The 25,474-nt window shown below is 40.4% G+C and overlaps 1 protein-coding gene across 5 annotated transcripts; it reads left to right on the plus strand.

Annotated features, from left to right (window-relative positions):
• Nucleotides 1-2,074: 2,074 nt before the first annotated feature.
• LOC134155517 (glycerol-3-phosphate acyltransferase 3-like) lies at nt 2,075-23,195 on the plus strand. 5 transcript variants are annotated; one of them, XM_062602794.1, is made up of 14 exons: nt 4,068-4,407; nt 10,702-10,728; nt 11,130-11,202; nt 12,527-12,797; nt 13,911-13,985; nt 14,666-14,755; nt 15,678-15,771; nt 16,055-16,170; nt 17,468-17,523; nt 17,872-17,957; nt 18,701-18,829; nt 19,656-19,735; nt 20,197-20,314; nt 22,448-23,195. In XM_062602794.1, exons 1-13 carry the CDS (start codon nt 4,252-4,254, stop codon nt 20,309-20,311), a joined length of 1,368 nt encoding a protein of 455 aa, XP_062458778.1. In that variant the 5' UTR covers nt 4,068-4,251; the 3' UTR covers nt 20,312-20,314; nt 22,448-23,195. The 5 variants fall into 5 exon arrangements, with proteins under 5 accessions (XP_062458780.1, XP_062458781.1, XP_062458778.1 ...); XM_062602793.1 differs by lacking the exon at nt 22,448-23,195 and having other exon boundaries at nt 20,197-20,652; XM_062602796.1 differs by lacking the exons at nt 4,068-4,407; nt 10,702-10,728; nt 22,448-23,195 and adding an exon at nt 2,075-2,424 and having other exon boundaries at nt 20,197-20,652.
• The last annotated feature ends 2,279 nt before the right edge of the window (nt 23,196-25,474 follow it).

The following is a 25,474-nucleotide window of genomic DNA, read 5'->3' on the forward strand; positions in this document are numbered from 1 at the left end:
AAATTTAATTGAAAAGGAGGTATTCTGAGTTGTTTTCATGTATGAGTACACACATCAGAATTACCAGAGTGTAGAATGCTCTGGTCTGTTTGAAAGACTTTCCTATCCTACAAAACATAATGTTGGTACCTCTGAATGTTAAGAGATGCTGGGGAATCAGCCCAGGTTTGCTTCCATGACTTTGTGTCATTGACTTAAAGGGCTTTTCTAAGTAGATCAGTCTGTTTTGCAGGCTTTGTAACATGGCAAAACTTGAATGGAAATACCAGGGAGCCCTACAGCTGACGGCAAAAGAACAATTTTAGCAGTATTAACACCTTTGTGTACCTACTGACAATGCTAGGGTGTACTTCTAGATATAAGCAGCTTTTAATCATGTTACAGCTCAAAATGAGTAAACAATATACTGTGTATATTTGTGTAAAAAAAGTCAACTGATAGCAGATTTGCTATGATTGATAGTTGTGGAGCCTGTTTTCATTTGCCTCAGGTAGAAATACCTCTGTTAACCCATAGAAGATGTATTACTTGAATGTCAGAAGCACCACCTGTGTTATTGATGTGTCAGTGCTCTTTTGGAACTGTATCTGCTAGGAACATACGGTGTTCTGGTAGTCTGCTAAGAAAGGCATTACAAGAAAGCAGGCCGGTAGCAGCTGCAGACTCTCCTCTCTGTGACATCCCTCCATGCAGCTTTTGGAGTCACTGGAGTAGCCACTCTTGTTTATACCTGATTTAATCCTTCCATATAAGGCACTACAGATAGGCAGAGGTCAGTGCTGTGTTTGCTTCTCCTTGCAGTGAAAAAAATAAATGGGTCATAATTCCAGTTCCCTCAGACAGTTGCAAAACATTGCCCAATAAGAAATTAATAGAATGACCTCAAGGATAGAGAGCCAAGAGTAGGCAGCTGACACCCACTCCATCTCATTTCTCTAGGAGACCAGGGATATCTTCATTGTTTCAAGTGAATTTCCTATGATGACAGATGTCAATTTGAGATTTGTTAAATTGAAGAGAGCTTTTCTCTTAAATTAGTCCTGTGTCACCAGCATCCCTTTTTTTCTAAGTTGTGTTTCATTCTTTCAAATGAAGACAGTTTTGCACATTGTCTAGTGACTTTTCCTGACATATAAGGTACTTCATCATAAAGAATTGTTTGTAGTTATTTGGTAGAAATTCATCAGCTGTTACTTACTGGATCTTAAAAATGATCAAAATTACATTCTGTTGTTGTCTGTTTATTTGAATTATTTGCAACATCTTCACACGTCTGGATCAAGTAGCTCTTTCAGCTTCAAAACAGACATGATTACAGCGGGCTGGCTATGGGTAAGAGGGGTAAATGCGAGAAGGGTAGAGGAATGACATGGAGAAGCTCTGTTTAGTTGGTGGATGGCAGAGCTAAATCTTAAAGAAGTTACTGTGCTGAGGAATTTTGTGTAGCGCCATCACAAACTATTTATTCAGTCAACGTTCATGGTGTTGGATGCATGTCTGTCCATACTGGAATCTGACAAACATGTACATTTCAGTGGTTCTTTTGAAATAATAATAATAAAAGAAATAAATAAATTAGTGATTGTGGTGGGAGCATAAAAAGCTACGCCAACTTTCTGACTGGAAAAGAGGAAGCAGTGTTATGAACTGCCTGAAGAAATAAAGAATTTCCTTTCTTCTTCACATTGAGAGCAAATGCATCACCTTCATACAGGGCAGAGATACATTTCAAGTCCAGATTTACTTCTAATAGCAATCCTGAGTGCTTTGGAGTTAAGATGTAGACTTGCTTTGACCATTTTGTCTCAGTTGTTTCCATGCTCATGATCCCAAGAGCAGAAAGATGCTTTATAAGCTTTGCCATCTACTTTTGGCATAAAATTAGCCAAGACTGAACTCCTGGAGTGCTGCTGGAGTGGCAGGGAATGTGATTTTGTATGGGTTAGACATGCAGTGCAAATGGTAATGTGTCACAGGATGGAAAACCATTCTCCCTCATACAGGAGAGGAACCTCTCCTTCCTCTCCCCCAGGGTACAGAAGGCTGTTTTTCCCTCTCTCCTTATGAGAAATATCCCTCTTTTGTGTGCTTAGGCTCATTGCTGAGGCGTCTCATTAGCACAGTCACTACACCTCCCTGGTGTGCTCCACTTCACCCACCTTTCCTGCCTCAAATCAGATCCCAGAAACTACCTCCACCCTCCCGCCTACAAAGTTTTTTAGTGCCCAGCTGACACACATACCAGTCCCCTGTGCCGAGGCTGAAGGCAGCTCTTCAGAGATGTGCTGCCTTGTGCCAGAGGGTCAACACCCACTTACCCAGCTTTCTACTGTATGGCACCCTAGGGAACGTGTTAGCAGGGCAGGCTGCTCGAGGAAGAGACCAGAAATGGGAATGTAAGGAATGTTAGCTAAACACAAATGGGTGAGTAAAGCTGTTGCACAATGAAACATTGTTCCTAGATAAGCCTAGAACTACAGCCTTTTGGTGAGGAAGGTGAGGAATGGTGGGTAGTGGCGTGCCTGGCAGCAGAAGTGTAATGGGATAGAGGGGCTTGCAGTTGCCATTGAGAGAAAAAGCAATGGGAAGGCAGAAAGAATTAAAAATCAAACCCATGAGGTTTTGCAGAACATACAGAAGGCTCAGAAACAGGTCAGCAACAGAAGGGAAGGTAAAGTAGGCAAGCAATGAAAAAAAAAGACGCAAAAGAGAAGTCAGAATTCTGAAGAAGATGTGTAGTTACAGAGACCTGAGGGATGGTATTCAGCAGCAAAACTGAAGGTACAAATGCTACTTGACTCAGTATATGGCACAAGAAGCGCGTCATGGTATCCTGTGAGCTTGCAACATGTCAAGAGCCTGCTTGTTGGTGCCTGGGTACATGGTATAAACTAGAGGACTTAGTGGTGGTGCAGCTCACTGTGCTATCTCTGCTTCTGTTACTGACTGGAGAATCTTGGGTACACTTTCTGCAGAGGATCTTTGCATCTGCTTTCATTTCTAAGGAATCCAGTGTGTGTGTACTGTGGTTGCTCCACAACACAAACCAAACAATGGTATGGGGATATTTGAAAAGGACAGCCCTGGCTTTAGACAGACATGCTAATATAAACATGTGCAAAGGTAAGATATTTCATGGACCTTTCGTAGGCTATCACGTGGATCTTTCATGGATCTTTCGTAGCATATCACTATCTTGGAAGTTATGCCCTAAATGCTTATGCCACCAAGGTTAGTTAATTTATTCCGTGATAAGGTGGTAAATGAGCAGCTGGTTGGCTCCTCTTAGGTTCCAGAGATAGTTATTCACCTTTGTTTCTTCTGTGATGCATACAAAAAGGCACGAGAGGGGTTGGTGTAATTGGCTGAACTATGTGTCTCCTAAAAAACCACTGAATTAAATTATTGGCATTTTATAGGATAGAAGGAGGCACCTGCTTATCTGTTGTATTTGTATTATGTAATCAAATAGATATAAAGGTGGGTGACTTGTTACTTCACCACAGTGCATTTTGTAACCCTGTAATACAGTTTGGCTAATATCTTGTAGAGCAGTGGAGGGAACAGGTTTTATTGTATTGTCAATTCCTGCCTGATGAAATTTACATCTTGATTACACAGGTGTTATTAAAATAAAATAGTTAATTTAAACATTAAAATGAAATTAAAAAGTCTGACTTGCACCTCAAGCTTCAGTTTGGTTCCTTTGGTCAAATACCAAAACAAGGCAGCTGTTTTGCCGTGAAGTAGAAAGTCTGACTAAATAAGTCGCCGATTTGAGCAAATGTTAGTTTGAGAAGTGTTTCATGTGTATTGAATGAGTTTTAGAAGAGAACATTTTAGGCAATCTGAAAGCAACACCTACTTAATTCTGTATTGTAATTCACTGGTAGGACACCTTGTGAAAGCTAGTTGACACATTGACAAGTTACTTTATTGGCAGTACCTTATTACTTGGCATATAATATTACTTATGGTTTTTCTTTCTTCTCCCGTGTATTATATCTGATGAGTAAATGCTTATCAATTAAAAAGTGGGTGGAGTTAGGGCGGGACAGGGTTTAGAAATTACATTATCATTGAGAGCTTCTGTGGTGTCAGGCTTCAGAGGGCAGCAGCCTTCTCCTAAAGGCAGCTTGGGCTCTTAGAATGTTCACGTTTTCTTTGTCTCTTGGAGCTTGCTGGATTCTCCACTACAGATGATCTCATATTGTCAGGAAGGCAGCAGGTTGGCATTCTGAAGGGGCAAACATGGAAGAAAATACAGAGGGCCACGGTTTTGCAGAGGGCAAGATTTTGTTTATCTGGACAATTTTGTTTGTGGCGTTAGTTTTGTTGCCTTCAGTATTTCGAGTGTCACTGGGGATTGCCCATTTCTATGTGAAAATTCTAATAACAATGTTTGAGGTAAGTTGAGAATTGGGTTTAAAAGTTGTATGTTTGCCTCAGGACATGTTTAATAAAAAAACAAAAATCTGTACATTTGACAAGGATGCCATAAAAGTCAGCAGAAAGAGTTCCATTAATTTGGATGTTTTGTTTGCAGCTTTAACTTACAGGATGGTTCTTTGAATGGTGTCTTTAATCTAGTTATGCACCAGGTTATAACAAGTACTTTTCATTTTGCACCAGGCTATAGCATGTACCAGTTTGAAGTCTGCTTGGGTCAAGCAGAGATTCCATGTTATATTGGTTCTAGATAAAGCTGGCTAGAATACTTCATGACAAGTCAAATATAAATAAAAAGATGTATTAGTTTATGAGGATTGGTAATAAGAATATGTATTTTAGATGTAGATAAGTTTCAGTGTTTTTTGGGGTTATTTTAATGACATGGTATTAATGAATACTGTTGTAGGTAAGAATTCTAATTTTGTGTGTTTGCTTCTTCCAGTTAAAATCTGAGGCATCCAGCAGTCACAAGTTCTGCTGGTGATACTTGAGGAATCAATGCAGCCTTCTAAAACTGTAATTTTTCTAGAGATGAACAGGTCATGGCTAAGATCCTGATTCTGCTGATATCAGTAGAAGTGTTTTGGAGCTTTTACTAAGCCAGAACTACATTTAATTTTTGAAGTCTCACTTTTCATATCCATCAGTGGCCAAAAGTAGATGTTGTGAATTCGTCATATTGAACAGTGTTATATTTCCATTTTCCGGTTGATTAATATTGTCTTTTTTGGCATAAACCTTCTTTTTGTGAATATACTTTCTGTTTGTGGCAGAAAACATATTACTAGTATTGTCACTATTATTAAGCTGTTTGAGCCATCCATTTGTGCAGTACAGCATGTCTGTAACAATGTGATATATTTAATATGATTGTCTTACCTTGCCAATTCTGTCTTATTTCTGTTTTATAATTATTCTCTCTCTTTCTCAATACCGATTAAGAGCTCTTGGGCAGGGACTGTCTTCGGCTGTATGAATGCTATTTAGCATAGTGTACCTGACAGTTAACTTGCGGGGTTACTTTTTTTCTGATACTGATGTCAATGGGGAATGAGTCCCTGCAGTGGCTATATGTAATATTGGCTTTTATATGTAATTTTTTTGTGTGTTTTAGATCAGCCAGTGTTATGCTGCTTACGTTCTTGTTGGTGCCCTGATTAAGAGGCTTGTGGCATTTAGAATTGATTTCATCAGGCACTCTCATATCAAACACAAACCTGAGGTGTTGCTGGACAGCTTTGCTGTTGCAGTTGGCAGGCATGAAAATCATTCCTGTATTTTTGTTTCTCCTGTGTATTTTCCAGCTTTGAAGGACTTGTGACCCACTCAGTGGTACTTTATGTAGGCAGGTACTTCGCTTTGGAAAAGCATGTTAAATGTTTTTCTTTCTGCAGTTTTTCTAACAAGGTATGAGCATGAAGACTTTGTGTTCACACTGTGGAGGATTAATTTATCAAAAAAAAGAAGTAATTAAGCTGTTGCATAGTCACCTCAGATCTTGCTAATGAGGTAATGCACAAAGACCATCTTTGGTTCCTGTCGTTAGCCTAAATGGTGAAATAAGATGCCTTACTGGACAGCTAGCTCAAAATGCTAACACGGATGCTTAGTCATGTGTTAGCACACTACTTACTATATTGCAGGAATATCAGTGTTCTAGGAAGTACCAAACAACTGTTTGATGTTCCATCGATAATCCAGCCTTGAGCACTATGTCAGATTCTCCATTTCACTGCAGTTATTTTAGTCCATTATGTAGACTAAAAAAATTAGTACCAAAGTTCTTACCTTACATTTTTTATTTGCTTCTTAGAGCTATAAATGACTATGCAAAATAGGAGGCAGAGGGAAAACATGTTTTATTTTCCTCATGTTTTGTCAATTTGAAAAATATGAGAGTAGAGGCTGAAATCAAGGATTTTTAAAATCAAAAGATATTTTTTCCAAACCTGTGTTTTCAAGGAAAGCATAGCTGTAGCCCTTTCGGAATTTGCTACGAGCTCCATGTGTTTTAGGATAAAGTCCAAGTTTGCAGATGTATTACTAAGCAATGAGTAATGGTGGCATATGATAAGTAATTTTGATTTCCTGACTTCACAGAAGTGTTTTAGCAGTGTGAACAGTGACTGGAGCAAACACTGGGTAATCTATGTATAGCAGTGTTGTAGTGATAGAACAAGGAGTAATAGGTTTAAACCTAAACAGGGGAAGTTCAGGTTAGATGTAAGGAAGAAGTTCTTTACTGTGAGGGTGGTGAGGCACTGGAATGGGTTGCCCAGGGAAGCTGTGAATGCTCCACCCCTGGCAGCGTTCAAGGCCAGGTTGGACAGAGCCTTGGGCGACATGGTCTAGTGTGAGGTGTCCCTGTCCATGGCAGGAGGGTTGGAACTGGATGATCTTAAGGTTCCATCGGGGAATCTAGATACTTTTTTGTTTTGTTTTGTTTGTTTGTTTTGGTTTTGGTTTCTTGTTGGGTTTTTTCTTAAGAGCAAACCAATTTTTTTACAAAAGCAAGACCTAAGGTTTGGAAAATTGGGGGGTGGTTGTTTTTATTTGTGGGGTTTTAGGTTTTGTGAGGCTTTTGTGTTTGTCGTGTTTTTTTTTTTTCATGTTGTGGCTTTTGGGGGGCTTATTTTTCAGGTTATATGGATGGTATGTAGTAGAAGATCTCCAAGACAGTAATTTCTCAATTTAATAATTGCTAGCTCATAATTACTATTATTACCCTTCCTTTATCCATTACATATTTCTGGAAATGATAACAAAGAATTTAGTTTGTTTTCTTATAGGGTTATTCTTTCCTATATGATTGTAAGCTTTTATTGTGAAATGTGTTTTCTCTAAGCTTTTATTTGCTTGTCCGTAATGAGGTTTGGTGGAAATGACACTACTAGCAAAACTGTGCTAGGAACATGATTCTAGCCCTTTAGCACTGCAGCTGCAAAGGAAAATATGTTTACTAGGATGAAATCTACACCATGATCTTTCAGTCCTGGGGAGAGTCAAATGCACATGTTGAACAGCTGTAGCTCCACGTGCCCAGAATCTTCTGAAATTTCATGGGATCTGAGCTTCTGTAGGCAGTTGGAGTATTGTTGTTCCGTGAGAAATACGCACATGTAGGAAAGACATCAGCCAACTAATAATTGTGGATTTTCTTTGAGCTGATAGCTCACTTGTACACTGAGGTAGCTAATATGCTGTAAACTCCCACTGCAGCATGGGCACATGTTGCAGACATCTAAGCTAGTGGAAGAAACTCACTGCTGTGCTTTCAAATACATGGTTATCCTGAGCTAGACAGTGCATCACAACCATCTCAAACAAATGTTTGGGACCCTTCTCAACCTGTTTCATTTCCCTCACTAGAATGGCCAGGAGATTTGTCAGTGCTTTTCACTCTTTGATTGTGGACAGACACTGCTTGCACATCCTCTCATACATTCAATATCATACAGAGATCATTTGATCTGGGTTCTCGTCTGGGACCTGAGAGGAGAAATGACACCAGGCACAAAGGACTGTTGGATGAAAAGCTCGTAAGTGCTTGATCTTAGGTGATGATTTTTACTGACTTTCTGTTTGTATAGGAAGACTTTAAATGGAGTAATTGCCCCAAGGCCTTTGTCACACATGAGAACAAAGCCAAGAAAAGGATTGAAAAATGCCAGTGTAATGAGTGATTAGAAAAAACCTCTGTGAGAAGAGGGAGAAGAGGCAGTAGAATGTGGGATGTAGAAGAAGAGAGGCAAAAAAGAATTATTATATAGTATGGAAAAATGGAATACCAAACAACACACTGAACTGTACTTAAAAGGAAAATGGGAGGAAAAAACAAATGCTATTTTAAAAAATGAACATTCCATATTGTATAGTTTTTCATGTCATGTCCTATGAAGAAAATAGTTTAATGAAATATTTGGCACCCTTATTTTGTTCAGACCTTAATTACAGGAAGCCTCAAACAAACGGACTGTTCAAATTAAGCTGCCAAGGCTTCACAGTTTCAGCTGGCATCACTCATTGGATGTTTGGACTTCTTGTGTCCTTATCACTTAAGAAATGGGAAGGAGAAAAGCACAGCACCTGAGTTCTCATTCGGTCAGCAAACTTAGGAAATTAAGTTGCTCCATTTAATGCTTAAATTCTGTGTTAGTTGCAACATCTCTGTTTTTGTAAGGTATTTAAAACATCCTTTCATTACTGTTTTGCAACAAAGACCAGCATGACAGCTGTGTCTCAATACTGTGCAAAACAAAGGTGATCACAAAGCCTTATTTCATTTTTAAAAACAAATTGAACATACAGATGCTACCAAATGCAGAACAGCATAGAAGCTGCTCTGCCGGGTCAGTGCGGAGTTTGACCCAGATGGGCAGCCTGGCTTTGGCAGGCGTCAACTCAATTGCTTGATGAAAAGCCTAAGAGCTGCATGATTGTACAGTCCTATTGCCAGGAATGCCCTCCCAGCTGCTTGTTACTTCAGCCGCCAGTGCCAGTTCATGGATTTGGAGAGTTTTGTGTCCCATGATGATTTTCATCTGTGTTTTTATGTAACTCTTCCCATTTCAGGTGATCTCTGGCAATATGTCCTGGACAATGCGCTCCATAACTTGTGTTTTGTGGAAAGATAGTACCTTTTTCTTGCTTATATATTCTGCCCAACACTTTCCTATGATGCTCCCCAGTTCTTGTACTAGAAGAGAAAATGTTAACTACACCTTATGCACCTGCTTTGTGCCAGTCCAGATTTGCAGACTTTTGTTATACGCTGTCTTAGCCAGCTCTCCTCCAAGCAAACAAGCTTTGTGTAAGCATTCACCTGTTGAAAGCTCTTATCTGCCTTGTCCTCTGCTTGGCTGACTGTTTAATTATACACTGCCACTTTTGTCCCAGTTTCTCTGTGCTACAAAGCAGGAGTTTTTATTTGTGAACTTTGTAAATTTTTGTTGGTTTTGACTTGTCTTGCTCATTTGAATTAGTTAGAATACATTTGGTGAGTCAGCAGTCAGTGATTATCACCCTTTTCTACCTGGGATTCAAAAGCCAGCCTCCTTGGTGTATTCCAAATTGTTTGAGACAGTATGAACAAATTAATTTCTGGCAGTACTTGCCAACTGGCAGGTGCATAATCATGTAGGAGGACCCTGATGAGCAAGATAAGAGTGGTAGACAAGAGAACGCAAAGTAGAGAGTAAGGCAAAAGGCTTTATTTATCAACCTAGATGATTTTTATTTTATTCCTCCCTCATGTCATACAACTCTCCTAGAGGATATTGGGAAAGGGTTGAGGGACAACAGTGCATTATAAAGAGGTTAGGTTTGCCTCATGTCTGCCTTTACTCTCTTTTGCAACATTCTTGTTCCTCTGCCATATATTCTTTCTTATCTCAGTGTGTGGGCTGCTGTTTTCATGACATCTTCTGACTCCCCAATTCTGAATGACTCTCCATGTGTTGCAAAATACTGAGAGATGGCATACGGTTTGCCTTTCCTAGGGAACAGTTGGAAACTATAGACAAGGCGAAGATCTGTGGTGTTTGTTTGGTGGTGGGGTTTTTCGTGTTGTTTTCAATATGGTGCTGTAGTAGATAGTTTGCATGAAGCTTAAAATACCACATCACTACCTATTCTGCTTACTCTTTTTTTTAAATTTTCTTTTAAAATGGCAGGTAAAAAAAATGTCAGCTAAGGGTAATGGTAATATCTTATTTATGCCATGATAAAATATCCCTTTTTATTACTGACTTAAACTTCAATAGCTACAGAAGGAGATGGTAGAAAGCATGTGAAACTTAATGATGGCAAAAAAGCTAGTTGGTGTTAGCATATGCAGCATGTTGTAATGTGGTGACGACTATTTGAGGTCAAGCTTCATGGTAACTTAAGTGGCTGCGCATGTCAGTAAGAGCGAATAAACTGTTTAGCAAGAGTTTATCCTGAAACAAACAGATGTGTCCTTATCTGTTGTAGGTGGGAAGCCTTAATAGCAGGAATACAGGAATATCTAGTACTCATGAGAGCTACTATTTATGTCTATATAAGTATGATGAAAATATTCCAAACTATGAAAACTTCAAAAATTAGGCATATTGGTATATTTGATTTTGCTAATGGAGGAGTTTTATGCTACTCTCCACAGGGAGGAGAAACTTGTTTTAACTCAGAAAGGTAAAAGACAGGGAAAGGTGAAAGCTACTTCAGAAATGCTGTGGATACGAAATGCTCTCCTCTGTTTTCTGTTAACAGAAACTGCATGAATGCCCTAAAACTGAGGTAATATTCTTTTATTATTCAAAATTATTTTTTAAATCTGTTTTTTTCCAGCATGTCTGTAATGTCAGTGATAGCATTTCTCATCATTCTGTTGCCCGAAGCTAACTGGGGAAAAGAGAGGTTTGGACCCAAGGACCTCACAGAGTCTCTTAGGTAGCTCAGTAACTTGTGGGGCCCAAGGAAAAAAACCTACCTGCTTGTGCCACACCATTTTTCCTGCAAATGGCAAAAGGTAATCTATGTAACAAATGAAAAGGAGTCATGCAGGGTAGTCTGTGCTGAAAATCTAAGAACTGGCTTCAATAAAAGAAGCTCAGACAATTCACCTAAGGTAATTATAGAATGTCTGGAAATAATGAAACAAAAACCATCAACATCTGCCTTTCTTGTTTTGGGAACAGTGGGCCACCCTGCAGATCGAGGAGGGAGTAAAAAAGCAGAAGGCGATGGCACTTGAAAATTTAATCTCCACTGGTAAGATCTCTGACTGAAGGTGACACAGCACTATTCATCTTGTTAAAAGGAAACTATTTTAAAATCTTACCTAGAAAAGAGTAAACAGGAATATAAATATGCATCTGATGTTTTTTAAGTAAGAAAACTGGAATGGTGAAAATGGAGTTTGATGGGCAAATAACTTCTGAAGTAACAAACCTACAAAAGAGATTTTAAGTACATTATAAGCAAGGTAATTGGTGAATGGGTGAGTCTTCTGACTAAAAGTGTTACAGACTAGTGTAGGTATAGAAAGATGTTACTGATAAGCATTTGAGAAGCTGTCCTTGTTCTCATGAGTATTTAGTACTTGACTCAATCAGCTCTCTCTCTCTCTACAACATTAGGAGGAATGAGTATTCTTTGCCTTTGATGTTGCTGTGTATGGATTCTCTCATGCTTCTTGTAACTTCTAGCATGCAAGAAGGTGGGGTCTGTCAAGTAAAGAAGCTAACCATCCCACAGATCAGTTACAATTTGCATCCTTCTCTAGGCATGGGAATAAAGTCTGAGAGAGTAGTAATTTTTTTCTTCCTAACTACTTTTCCTTTCTTCTTTGACCAAAGGGGACTGGGCTAAGTTCTCATAGTGATCCTTTTACTTGTAGTGCTATGTTTAGTCATGAAGCTGCTTGGGTTCTCAGCTAGTGAACTTAGGTCTGATGATTTCTTGGACATTGAAGGTTTGACTGAAGTGCAGCCGGATGAAAGTTTATGATTGTGATGGGGGCTAGTATGTTAAGATAATTTAAATGTACACAATGCTTCTACGTTACACAATGTGTAACTCGGGGTGGGGGGGGGGGAATCTAGACACTTAGAAGTTTCTTTATAGTGAAGTGACTCTAAAGGAAAAAGGGTTGGGGAAGAGAGAAAAACATCAGAGGAAGGTGTTTGCAACAACTGGGAAAAAAGTAAAACTAAATAGCAGCAATAACAACAACTATACAAACACTGCCTGAAGCTGAGTCAAGGCACCAGGAGGACTCTGCAGTCTTGGCAGTACACTGTTGCCATTTCTAGGTGTGTACATACATGTTGTAGGTACTGTGGCCAAGGTTTTATTTGAAGCTTGCTCTGAATGCTCTTTGCCTTTCTTCAATCATTTAGTGGTGTTATATGGCCTGGCGTTAGAGAAGTGACTTCTGGGATTAAATGACAGTACATAAATGAGACATAATGATGAAATTATAGTGCTTGGAGTAGGAGGAGAGCTATTTCTAAAAAGCACATGTATTTTACTCTCTTTGGAATCCATACTGTCCATCCCACTGTGTCAAAGGAAGACTCATTTCTTCATGCAGGGATCATCCAGAGAGAGAAAACCTCCATGGAAGAGGAGCTTGCTGGCCAGCGTGGAGGGTGCTTCAACCTTGCTGATGTTATATACTTCTTCAAGAAGGGGTGTGAGGCAGTTGCAGAAGATGAAGTCACCCAGCGGTTCTCCTCTGAGGAACTGGTGTCCTGGAATCTCCTCAGCAGAACCAATGCTAACTTGCACCATGTCAGCTGGCAACTGACTGTTGTGTGGGTCATTGGGATCTTAATTCGGTATTGCCTCCTGATGCCCTTTCGGTAAGCCAGATGTAATTCGCTGGGATCTGTTTTTCATGTTGCTTTTTACAAAAGATGTGAAATAATACGCTATTGACTAGTGCAGAATGAAGAACCTGGCAGGACTTTATTTTCCAAGACGCTATCAAAACTCAAATATCCCTAAAAGAAAAAAAGGTGATGAAGATGCACATTTCTCATGTTCAGGATGTTAGTAATTAATTTGGTTTTAAAATCCTGATATGCATAGAAATGATCTGGAGATCTTTTTGTTATGTAAAGGAACAACTGTTTCTGCTGAAAGGATCAGTCTCTGTATGCTGAACACTTGGGATGTGAAACAAAGGCAATGTTCAGGAAGCACAGGGCTGGATGGAGAGACATCTATATAGAATGTATTAGATTTTCAAACTTTTAAAATTGTCTATTAAGCAAAACCCAGCCTTTATCGTATTGACCCAACGGTTACAAGAATCACAGTTAAAAAAAATTCATCTGTTCTTGTAAAGAGCAAGTGCTTTTGAAATGTCTTATTCCTTTGGGAGGACGGAATGTTTAAATCATACCAGTCAATCACATAGCAGAGCACGTATCCTGCTTCCATTTACATATGCAGCTTAAAAAGACAACATTTATGTAGAAATGGCTTCAATATTGGGTTTGCTCAGTCATTAGTAACCAATGTTATTTAATTTTTGTGATTATATAGTACCTTACTGCTTGGAGTGGAAGCATGTTCTGAAATTTCTGGATAGGTTTAAAAAATTGAAATGAACCGTGCCTTTTGGCACAGAGAAATCTTATCTGCATTAAAGAACACCAGCCACTACTCACCATCCTCTTTGAACACGATGGCTTCTTTACCACATGAGAGCTTCAGATCAGGGTGTGGTGCATTTTGGAAGATAGACTGCAGGCAGCACGAGGTTTTGTGTACTCAGTGCGGAATTAATTGCAGGAAAACATGTGCTCGTATTATCCTGTTGGCCTTAGCTGCTTTTTATTGCTATTTAGATGGTATTAGTGACAGAGGGAAGCATTGTGAAATGGATCAAAGGGTTAAAGAACATATTTTCTTGCTTGCTCTTCCAATTTTCCTTCTTGGCATTTAATTAAGATTATTTTCCTTTGTAGCATCTGCTTGGCTGTTTTCACCATCCTCTTGCTAATATCAACCACTACAGTAGTAGGACAGTTTCCTAATGGGAGGTAGGTATTTTCTGAGGGCTCTTTCCATTCCTTTTTTATTTCTTTAAAGATTTTGATTACTGTGTTGAAATATAAATCTGCTTGAGTCCAGAGGATTAATGTGGACAATCATGGGGTGACTTTTTCTCCACTGTAAACTCATAGAGCACTACCAGAGAGAGTATGGCAATGGCATCTGGAAGTGGACATGCAATGGAAGCCAGATAGATACTGCTGGAAGCATGTCTTAGAGTGGAAAACAGAGTATGCTCTACTTGAGTCATAATAGGGCAAGTAAATCATCTGTCCTGAGCAATTCTGTATTAGTCCTATGAGATTGTTATGTCCTGTCAGTGCAAAAAATGCATATGTGATTCATCAGCTAAATATTTTTCTATTAAAGTAATGTTAATGAATGAGTCAATAGTGGTTGTTTCCAAAGAAAATCTATAAAACAAACTCCTGACTATTATCTTCTCTACTTCGAATCTTGTGCGCTTTGAATAGATTACAGTAGAAGACTGGAACAAGAATATCTCTGATACCTGATAAGCTTCTCTTGCATGGCATTGTTAGTGCAGTGAATCTTAGTATGGTCTTTCTAATCACAGCTATTGGGAATAATTTGGGGAGTTTACATTATAATGTTCTGTGAATGACTACATAGATGTGGAAATGTATGTTAATTTCATTTCTTTCAGAGTTAAACACTGGCTGGCCAACCAGGTTCAGATGATATGTGCCACATTAGGTATCCGATGCCTGAGTGGACTTGTTCATTTCCACAACAGGTGAGTGGTGCCACCCTCCTCTTGTTGGGTGGGTATTGATTTCTGACAGTACTCAATGTCTCAAGTTGCAGAGTGGGATTCTTATTCCATTACTGCACAGATGCTCTGAAGGTACAACTTGATCCAAGAAACTGTGGATCATCAAGACTCTGTCAAGGTGTTTGCATGCACTACTGTGTTTTCTGTTGTGTGTTGGCAGAGTATGTGAAGGTGAAGTAGTACTATGTTCTCAATTAAACATACACTTAGACATTTTTCTCAATGCTTGCCATCCATGCGTTATAATCACATGCAAGAACATCATCATATTCAGGTGTCCTATCAGACAATTTTTTTGGTAACTAGTTCTTCATGCTTCTCCTAAAGTGAGTTATGGATGGTATTTCAGGAAGTTTTTGTAATATCTTGCTTGCTTAGTGATGGAGCTTTATGTAATGGGGGCTTCTGAAGTATTTTTTTGTTTATGCTTTAGAAAGCAAGAAAAAACATGCTCTAGTGTCTTTGCTTTTAGAGTTTTAGTGTCCAGCTATTCTTTGATATATGCCTCTGAGTGTTAATTTATGCACCTAAAATGCCTATACAAATGAAGTCTTGTATCCTCAGCTAAAAGGAAACTGGTTTTGGTGAAATACCAAAACTACTGAAATATGAAAGGACCCTTGAAAGTACAACGAAAAATGATTTATCTGCTGTAATGAACTCCCAGAAGTTTTAGTATGTATTATACTAATGTTTAGTATTTTAAAATGTTTTGTGTCCTTCTACTTCCTATGGATCTGCAGATAGGCTGTATGCATGAAATACTTTTGTCAGTGAGAGTCTCAGTTGTGGATGTACGCTCACTGGATGGGTCACCTAATAGGTGTAGCCTGTAGTCTGCAGAATAAACATTAAGTAATTACTTTTGTGGCTGTCACTGCAGAGAAAACCGACCACAGGAAGGTGGCATCTGTGTAGCCAACCACACATCTCCATTAGATGTTCTAATCCTGGCCAGTGATGGATGCTATTCCCTGGTACGAACAAGAGAGTTGGTAAATATTGGTAATGTTGGTATGCCCTTAGATGTAGTGTTGGGTAAGAGGATAAACCTACTGGTGGAAAGAGTCAGATTTGATAGCATTCAAACTAGCATTCTGGGCTACAAAATAATAGACACAGGCAAGTGCGTGAACACTTTTGAGCAAGAAGATTGGTATAATTTGTGAATGAGCTAAGAAACTGATGCATTTGTGTTCAGAATTTTATCATTTATGTGTAGTAGTTATGCATAGTAACCAGTTCCTTTTGGGCTTGCAGGTTGGCCAGACACATGGAGGGTTTTTGGGACTTATTCAAAAATCTTGCATGCAAGCCACTCAGCACGTTTTGTTTGAACGCTCAGAAATGAAAGACCGTCATCTGGTGAGGAAAAAGTAAGGTAGTGAGGTGTTGCTTGTTTGCTTAATTGTCCTGTCAGGCCTCTTAATGGTGAGGTCCAAGCTTGAGTTGAGGCTGTTTTCATCGTGCTTCTCCTTTTGGTGGGCAGCTGTAGGTTGTCATCAGTGTAAGGTTTGGAACTGTGCCATCAATGAAGGTGCAGGGTGTAGCAAGCATCTGCTGAACTTCTGATTGCTTGCCCCGTAACCTTTGGGAATTTCCACATTGCCACAGTTGCCTTGTCTGCCACAGGCAGGATTGAGGAATGTCAGGACAGAAATGGGAATTCTGTCAGTACACCTGCTTCCCAGGTCACGCTACATTTTTCATCAGCTATGAACACTGAAGATGGTTATATCTCCTGTGAATAAAGGGTAAAAGGAGGCTGACTGTAGCAAAAAAAAACCCAAACCAAACAAAACCCAGGAGGCTGGTGCTACCATCTAACTGCTAGAAGCTGGAACACCACCCTGGAAAAGTGTAGTCTGTTTAGTGCTTATACTGATATCCAGGCCTGAAATATTGATTCTTGGCAGAGACAGCTTGTTGGACTTTAAGGACATGAACAGGATTGACAGCATGGCAATTCTTACATTCTCAGGTGCTCACAGAGACTGTTCTTAGACATCCTAAATCTTCATGCAGTGGAGTGCAATGCAGCCAATGTTAAGTAAATGTCTGTGACAGTTTGTCCTTAGAAAAATGGAGAGGGTCCCCAGGTGCTTTTTTTCTTTTTGATATCTGATGTTTTGGTTTTGTTCTTAAATGCAGATTGGAGGAGAACTGCATGCTCTTGAGTCATAGGAGAAAAGACAGGAAAATGACAGATTTTGTATGTCAGTAACCTGCTTAGGGGTAATACATTTGCTTTTAAGTGATGCAGAAAATATGGGAAAATAGTGGCATATTTCCGCTATGTGCAGAGAATCATTAGATACATACAAAACTTGAAATATGGCATATATGTCAGTCCAAAGAAGAATTTGACTGTGTTCATAGCTGAAACCTGTCAAAGATAAGGAAGTGATTTTTACATGATTCAAGTACCACCATTCTCTGGCTTCATGATAACTGGGTTAAAATGGTAGTTTTGTAAAAAACCTGTGTCTGCAGTTAGCAAGAGAGAACCTTGAGATAAAGACTTGAAACTAACGTATATCTCGGCTGAGGCTAGGGTAGCAAAGAGCAATTGGGCAAGGCTTTTCTTGTCCTAAGTAAGAGGTAATGGGTGTTTAGGTTCTTGGCCAAATAAAAATATGAAGCGTACACTGAGATTTTATTTTCTCTCCACAGAATTAGAGAACACATTGCAGATAAGGCCAAATTACCCATTTTAATTTTCCCAGAAGGTAGGAAACAACTATATTGTTTTTATTGCTCTTCTTACTTTTTGCCACTGAGTGCAGTTTATTATACCCAGTCTTTATAAGTGAGGTGTTTGGTTGGTTTTAGTCTGTAGAATTAATTAGCTCTTGTGAGATATTAGAAGTCAGATTCTATTACTTTACAACAGCTTTCTGACAGTCTATTTTCTTTAGTTTATAGTATGGAAGAGAGAAGAGGCCCTGGGATTATGTTTCAGAACTAAAGCTTATTTCTCCTCTAGCAACTTCAGTGTGAGGACAGCTTTTAGGATTCATTTGCTGATACTATTCTTTGAGTAGATTCAACTTTTAATCTGTTTTAATTCTGGCCAGGTACCTGCATAAACAACACATCAGTAATGATGTTTAAGAAGGGAAGCTTTGAGGTAGGAGGAACCATCCATCCGGTAGCAATCAAGGTAACATATCTGCAGTTTTCAAAACATGGCAGGACTATTTGCAGAAGCTTCTCATGTCAGAGAAGCTGTTCATGTGTAAACCTTAAAAAGGGGTTGTTCTGTGTGAATAAGGTACTGAATAAGCCCTGAGAAAACAGACTCTTTTCATTTGAGCAGTGTCTTGCAGTTCAGTGCGGTATGGAAAATGTTTTGCTGAGTGTCTTTACAGCTGGCTAGGAGGAACCTGAAAAGCACAGTTGCAATTGCTGTGCTGCATGTTCAGCTCAGCCTGTTCTTTCTGTCCTAGGGCTTCTTGCTCTTGTGTGCTTTGGGTATGAAGGCTCTTTTCTTGGCACTTCCAAGGCTTTCTGAGTAAACCTAGCTCTAGATACCGTAGTTGCTTTTTCTGCAACTGTAATGTTGCGTTTCTTATGGAAATTCTCATGGAAATTGTTAAAACTGATGTTAGCATTACCAAGGAAACCTTTGTATTCAACATATCTGTAGATAACAAGTCTTTACATTTTTAATAGATCTGTTGAGATTTTTTCAGTGTGTCTGTCACAGTTTGTGGTCTGTGCTGCTTGTGGAGGTCAACTTAAAAACTTGTAATGAATCCTGAAATGTGGATTTGAATTTACTGCTGCTTTTTGGAGGTGTTATTTGCCCCTAATTTAACAAGTTGAAGTGTGACTTTGTGGCCAAAAAAAAGCAGCTTATGTGATTTAAACTAAGGTAGCCTTTTGCTTATTCTTGTTTTTCAGTATGACCCCCGCTTTGGAGATGCATTCTGGAACAGCACAAAGCATTCCATGATGACCTATATTTTTAATATGCTTACCAGCTGGGCTATTGTCTGTAATGTGTGGTACCTGCCACCAATGGTCAAAGAGGTACTTACGTTGTCACATGCTTTGAAAATGCTCATAAAATGTTGTCTGGGGGGAAGTCTGCATTACTACGCATGGTGTGTTGGCATTATGTTTGCAAGCCTTTATTGACAGCTTAATGGATAAAGGCCAGAAAGCAACACTGTGGTCTGAAAATTAAGTGAGCACAGATTTATTTGGGTTAATTATCTTCAAGTAAAAATTACTCTTGTAGGTATTCAGGCATTTCTGCATCATGCTCCCTATTGCTCCCAAACAGCATCTTTTCTTGGGTGCAGCTGCCTTGCTTTCTTCTGCTTGCAGAGACTAAAAGAGATGTTCAAATGTGGTTTTATGCTGCAGGAGTAGTCCCCCTCAGCCTGGCACAGACCTCCCTTTTTTACTCAAGTAACACATAGATTCAGGCCTTCTCCTCTCCATACTGGGGTGTTTTTGCCATATCTCCCCACACTACCTTCATCTGCATAGCTTCCTTTTACTTCCTTGTTTCTCAGCCCTGCAGAATACCCAGCTTATCTTTTGCCAGCAGCTTTACCCCACAGCTGAAGTACTGGGAGCAGATGTATTTCCAGTTCTGGACAGACCTATGACCTCATGCTGTGTATTGTTTGAGACTGCCCCAGAAAACAGAGCCTTAGTTCTTTTTGGCATCAAATGGTAGCAAAGCAGGCAGTTTTCCCTAGGACCATCTGGAACTGCCCTGCAGGTCACATTTGGCTTGAGGGCCTGGCATGAGCCCAAGTGCCTGCTGTCTAACAAGAAGTATCCTTATAAGTAAGACACACAGAAAATGTTTCAGTTGCAAAGCAAGTAATTCATTCTTTGTCAGGAAGAAGAAGATGCTGTTCGCTTTGCCAACAGAGTCAAGGCTGTCATTGCTGCTCGAGCAGGAATGTCTGTTCTTCCTTGGTAAGAAGCAACACCTTTGAGGTTGGGTTTAAAGCATTTTTAGGTGTTCTGAAATGTTAGCTTGGAATCCTTTAAAAATTCTTCCAAATTTGCTTTGCTTGCACTTTAGTCCATCATCCTTCATGACTTTGAATCAGAAAATACTACTTTATTCCTTGAACAATTCCACTAGGATAAATAGAATAATAAAGTATAAAAAGAGAAATGGATCTGACAGGTGAATGTAGCCGGGAGGTAGTGTTTGGTGAAAAGAAATTATTTGCTTGTTAAATATGAGGTTAAAGGCAAGGCATTGCTTGTGTTGTGTACATCTTTACAGTACAAATCATTTAGCATTGTATTGCAAAAGCCAACATTTGGGGTGAAAACTGCTTTGACTATGTAGTCTAAATAGTGTAATGTTTTTCTGCCTTTTTCACCCTGAAGTGAGCTCAAGGCTGTTTCTTTTCTGTATCTTTCAGGGATGGGGGACTGAAAAGGAAAAAGGTCAAAGAGTCTTTCAAGGAAGAGCAACAGAAAAAATACTGCCAGTTGGTAATAGAAAATGGATCTGTGGGAAATGGAAATGTTTGTTAAATGGTATTTATTTTATCTCATTTCTTAAATTACTTAATCTCTACCAGAAAATAGGCTATTTTTTACATTAAACCTGACATGTTCTCTTTCTGTCCCTGTAAGATACTTTGCAAATGACACAGCAGGGAAACCATAAAGAGCTAATATTTTGTATTAAACAAAGATATCATTCATGTAAGTAGGAAGATTTACAGTATATTAGTAAAATTCTCACTGATGTTGAATGAGAAGAATCTGGAATAAATTATGAGATTCATTAAACTACCTTTTTTAAATCTTTGCATTACACTGAAGGCTTAAACACTAACTTCTGAAGTTGTAATAAACCACTTCTGTGCCTGGATTGGTGGTTTTCCTGTGAGCCACAGTCAGTGTTGTGCTGTAGAGGCAGCTTTCCTGATTTTAGAAGATATTAGGACATTAAGCAGTTCACCAAAATATGTTTTCCAAATTACAAGTTGAAAAGAAGTGTTGGATGTCAAAGGGAAAGAGGCAGTCACTGACTTCACCCTCCACGTCACAGGGATGGAAGCTGGGGTGGAACTGGTGGTTCCCTACGACAGTGGACAGGATGTGTTAGAGAGACCCTCCCACAGAGGAGGTTCAAGAAGGACCCCCTTGCTTTCCAGCTGATCCTCAGATACCAGAGGGGCTGGGTGCATCTGGATTCAATCCTAGTCAATGGCTTATGTCTAAAAGGATTGTGTAGTGCCTGCACCTCCATGTCTAAATTTGTCCCGCATGCCAATCAGTTTTACTGTCATGTTGCAAGGGGGGTGTCCTCAAACCCTTTACATTTGACCAGCCTGACAGTTTCCTAAGAAAGTTGGGACTCTTGTGTCTGACTGGCCCATCCAGTGCCTCATTACGGGGACCTCACTTTACAGCCCACCAAATTGGAGTGTGATTCAACCAACCTGTTCAGAGACGTGCACTGACAGCATCCCCCAGTTAAATCCCTTATTACAATTATTCAAGTCTCTGGAGACTCATACAAAAGGGACTTCAGCTGGAGATTTATACAAAACACAAGTTTGTGAGAAGATAAGGTTCAGAGATTGCTGGTGATAAGATACTGTCTGCAAAAACAAGCTTGAATTGATACACAACCAGACTATAATCGCTAGCTAGTGTGAGTTAGTCATTCAGCACGCATAATATAAAGTTCTTGCCCAAGAGGTGTCCCTGTGGGGGAGAACACAGGTTCAGCATGTCAACTGATCCCAGAGGTTACAATGGATTCTTCTCCAGCTCCTCCCCTCTTCTATACATCTATACTTCACTTTCAGGTGGAGCTTGAGTGACTGTAGTCATCCATTCATTTATTATTGATTGGTGTAAAATTCTCTCACTTTTAAAGATACAGCCAATGAAATACATAAAGTGTGTGCTCAGAGAGGGGTGGTCATACCTTGGAGGTGGGTAACTTTGGGGTGGAGGTGTGTGTTACTATTACAACAATATCATAATGAGCAAGGCTCACTTAAGGAAAGTGATTTTGCCATAGTTGCTGACTCAGCAACAGGCATCTCTTATATTTCCCTTTTGACAACTGTCACGTGGCTTATCAGCTGTGTGGTACCATCCAGGCAGGTTGTCTCGCCTAGGGAACCATGGTGGAGCAGATTCTGTGCATGCCAAGCATCCTGAAAGGGGCAACTCTATTTCACCCAAAAAAGGTTTCTGTAATACTACAACTTCTGCCAGATCCCAGTTTTCTCTTATCCCTCCCCCCGCACTGATTTTCACACAGACTTTCCAGGGTCCCACTGACAAACAGCAGAACAGCGTCCCTGATGCCTGTGTGTGTGACAGTGGGATAAACTAGTTGCAGCCAAGGACAATGTCATAGCAAAACACATCTTATCTTTTATACTGTGTCTTCTTATTTTGCTGTATTCCTTACTGTGTCTGTTTGTATGCATCACACAAATTAAAGAAAACCTGTGACCTGACCTCTGTTATCCTCTGTTGTAATTATTTCTGGATAATTTGTGCCAAGTGATAGGCTTGGATGGAAGAGAATGAATATTTCAGTGGATCAGGCACTCAAAAAACCAAGCCCAAACTTAAAAAAAACCCAATCTGTCAGTGCAAGTAATGCTTTTTTTGCTTATTTATTTATTCGTTTTCTAGCTGTGCAAGCTACACAGACAAGTTGCATCACCATCTTAGAGAAGCCTGTGGCTCTGTCTTCTTCAAGACGACAAATTTCCTCTACTGTTTACCACTTAACGTGTCTTCCTTTCAGATCCTTACCCAATGGACCTTGCACTTTTAATTGACTGGGTGGCCTCTCCTCCAAAAGAAATATGAGGGCCTTCTGATATGGCTAATCACTGTAGGGGAGACCTACACTGTAAAGCACAGCCTTGCTTTGTAACTTGGTGCTGCTTTCTGATACCTACATATAAATCATCTAAGTGATGTTAACTGTTGCTGGATTCCTTAATTCTCTTGACTCCAAATGTTTTTTTCTACAGCTGTGTCTTATCTTTGGGAATGTCTGAAATGCTCTTCTCTCTCCAACTTCTGCTGACCTGCTTTACGTTACTGGCAGACCCATCTTTTTCTTGACTCGCTGCTTTTTAAGATGCGTTTCAGTAGTTCTACATCCATGCAGGACGAGAAATGTGAGCAGCATGCCATCTAGTGGCACCTAGTTAGCGGTAGCGATCTCTCCCTTGCAGGGTTGCCTAATTCCGAGGAATTAATCTTTCATTTCTCCTACATTTCCAGGAAAACATGAAAACGCAGAAATAACTCCGTATATCCCAAACACAGGATCTTTGATTATCAGTCATGGTGTACCACCAGCAAAGCATGGTGCTTGTTCTAAGTTTCGGCAGCCTGTGTTCTGTGCAGTTTCCCCAGGCTGCCTCTTCCCTATAGAATCATAGAATCGTTAGGGTTGGAAAGGACCTTAAGATCATCTAGTTCCAACCTCCCCTGCCGTGGGCAAGGACACCTTACACTAAATCATATCACCCAAGGCCTCGTCCAGCCTGGTCTTGAACACTGCCAGGGATGGAGCATTCACAACCTCCCTGGGCAACCCATTCCAGTGCCTCACCACCCCAACAGGAAAGAATTTCCTTCTTATATCCAACCTCAACTTCCCCTGTTTAAGTTTTAACCTGTTACTCCTTGTCCTATCACTACAGTCCCTAATGAAGAGTCCCTCCCCAGCATCCCTATAGGCCCCCTTCAGATACTGGAAGGCTGCCTGCCTTCACCTGATTGCCATGATTTCTCAAATATGATGGCCAGCGGCTTCCGAACTTCATTCACCAGCTCCTTCAGGACCCGTGGATGGATCTCATCAGGACCCCCAGACTTGTGCATGTTCAGATTTTTGAGATGGTCTCAAACCAGTTCCTCTCCTACAGTGGGCCCAAGGTCTTCATTCTCACAGTCCCTGCATCTGCCTTTCAAGACTTGGGTGGCTTGGTCAGAGCCTTTGCCAGTGAAGACCGAGGCAAAGAAGTCATTCAGAACCTCAGCCTTCTCCAAATCCCGTGTAGCCAGTTCTCCCGATAGCTTCCTGAGGGGGCCTACATTCTCCCTAGTCTTTTATTTGATACGTACCTGTAGAATCACTTCCTGTTATCTTTAATACCTCTAGCTAAGTTTAATTCTAACTGGGCCTTAGCTTTCCTAACCTGGTCCCTAGCTTCTCGGACAACATCCCTGTACTCTTCCCAGGCCACCTGTCCTTGGTTCCACTTATTATAAGCCTCTTTTTTCCACTGAATTTTCCCCAGCAGATCCTTATCCATCCAAGGAGGTCTCCTGGCCCTCCTGCTGCTCTTCCTTCTGGTTGGGATGCAACACTCCTGAGCTTGCAGCAGGTGATACTTGAATATCAACCAACAGTCTTGGGCCCCCCTGCCCTCTAGGGCTGTATCCCATGGAACCTTCCGAAGCAGGTTCCTGAAGAGGCCAAAGTCTGCTCTCTTGAAGTCCAGGGCAGTGAGCTTGCTGCACGCTCTTCTCACTGTCCTGAGGATCTCAAATTCGAGCATCTTGTGATCGCTGCATCCAAGGCTGCCCTGGAGCGTCACATTTCCAACCAGCCCTTCCCTGTTGGTGAGCACGAGGTCAAGCATGGCACCTCTCCTTGTCGGCTCCTCTGTTCCTTGCAGAAGGAAGTTGTCTTCTACACAATCGAGGAACCTCCTGGATTGCTTGTGCCGGGCCGTACAGTCCTTCCAACAGATGTCAGGGTGGTTGAAGTCTCCCATGAGAACAAGGGCGTGCAAGCGTGAGGCTTTTCCTATCTGTCTATGGAGTGCTTCATCCGCAGGTTCTCCTTGATCAGGCGGTCTGTAACAGATCCCCACAGTAATGTCTCCCATAGCTATATTCCCTTTAACCCTGACTCACAAACTCTCTGTTAACTGCTCACCTGTCCCCAGACAGAGTTCCATACTCTCCAGCCTATCCCTAACATAAAGGGCAACTCCCCCTCCCCGCCTGCCAGGCCTGTCTTTTCTAAAGAGCCTGTAACCTTCCATTCCAACACTCCAGTCGTAGGAGCCTTCCCACCATGTTTCTGTGATGCCTATTATATCATACCCCCGTAGATGTGCACACATCTCTAATTCCTCTTGTTTGTTCCCCATGCTACGGGCATTTGTATAGAGGCAAATATAAATCTAAATCAGAAATGCTTCTGTCCTTCAGTTGCTTCAAAATCAGACAGGGATCTAATCTCTGACAATTTATTTGTATTTTAAAATTTAGTAGAGCCAGCAATCCTGGGATGTTCCTGAGGGCAGTGTGGAGCTTCATTTGCTGTCATGAGTTTTTGCAGTACCTTGACACTGTTCCTGACCAGGGGCTGGGGACACTGTCAGAAGAAAACATGTTTTTCAGGATAATGAGGCAGATGTTCTGAACTTATATTCTACCTACACAGATTTCCTTAAGCTGTAGTAAGAACAGTGAGCAGTTAGTGCTGAATTCCACAACCCAGCATCTTATGCAAACTCTTCCTTGTGCAGCCTGCCTTGAACAAAAGCAAGAAAAGCAGCCTGGGCAGCTCTTCATCTGCTGTTTGTTTTTAACCTCAAGGCACTCTATGGAACATGTTTTGGTTATGCGTGCAGTTTGAGGCCTGATTTCAAGTAAGCCAATGGAGATCGGTCACAGATGCATTAC

The sequence above is a fragment of the Pezoporus occidentalis genome, unplaced genomic scaffold (genome assembly GCF_034315485.1).
Source record: "Pezoporus occidentalis ecotype Australia unplaced genomic scaffold, CSIRO_AGI_Poc_V1 ctg79, whole genome shotgun sequence".
In the NCBI taxonomy this organism is placed as follows: Eukaryota; Metazoa; Chordata; class Aves; order Psittaciformes; family Psittacidae; genus Pezoporus; species Pezoporus occidentalis.

Coding starts and splice junctions, on each gene's coding strand:
- LOC134155517 (XM_062602794.1), top strand. CDS start 4,252: ATGGAAGAAAATACAGAGGGCCACGGTTTTGCAGAGGGCAAGATTTTG. Junction 14,756..15,677: donor CTTGTTCATTTCCACAACAG/GTGAGTGGTGCC, acceptor CTGTCACTGCAG/AGAAAACCGACCACAGGAAG. Junction 16,171..17,467: donor CGTCATCTGGTGAGGAAAAA/GTAAGGTAGTGA, acceptor TTCTCTCCACAG/AATTAGAGAACACATTGCAG.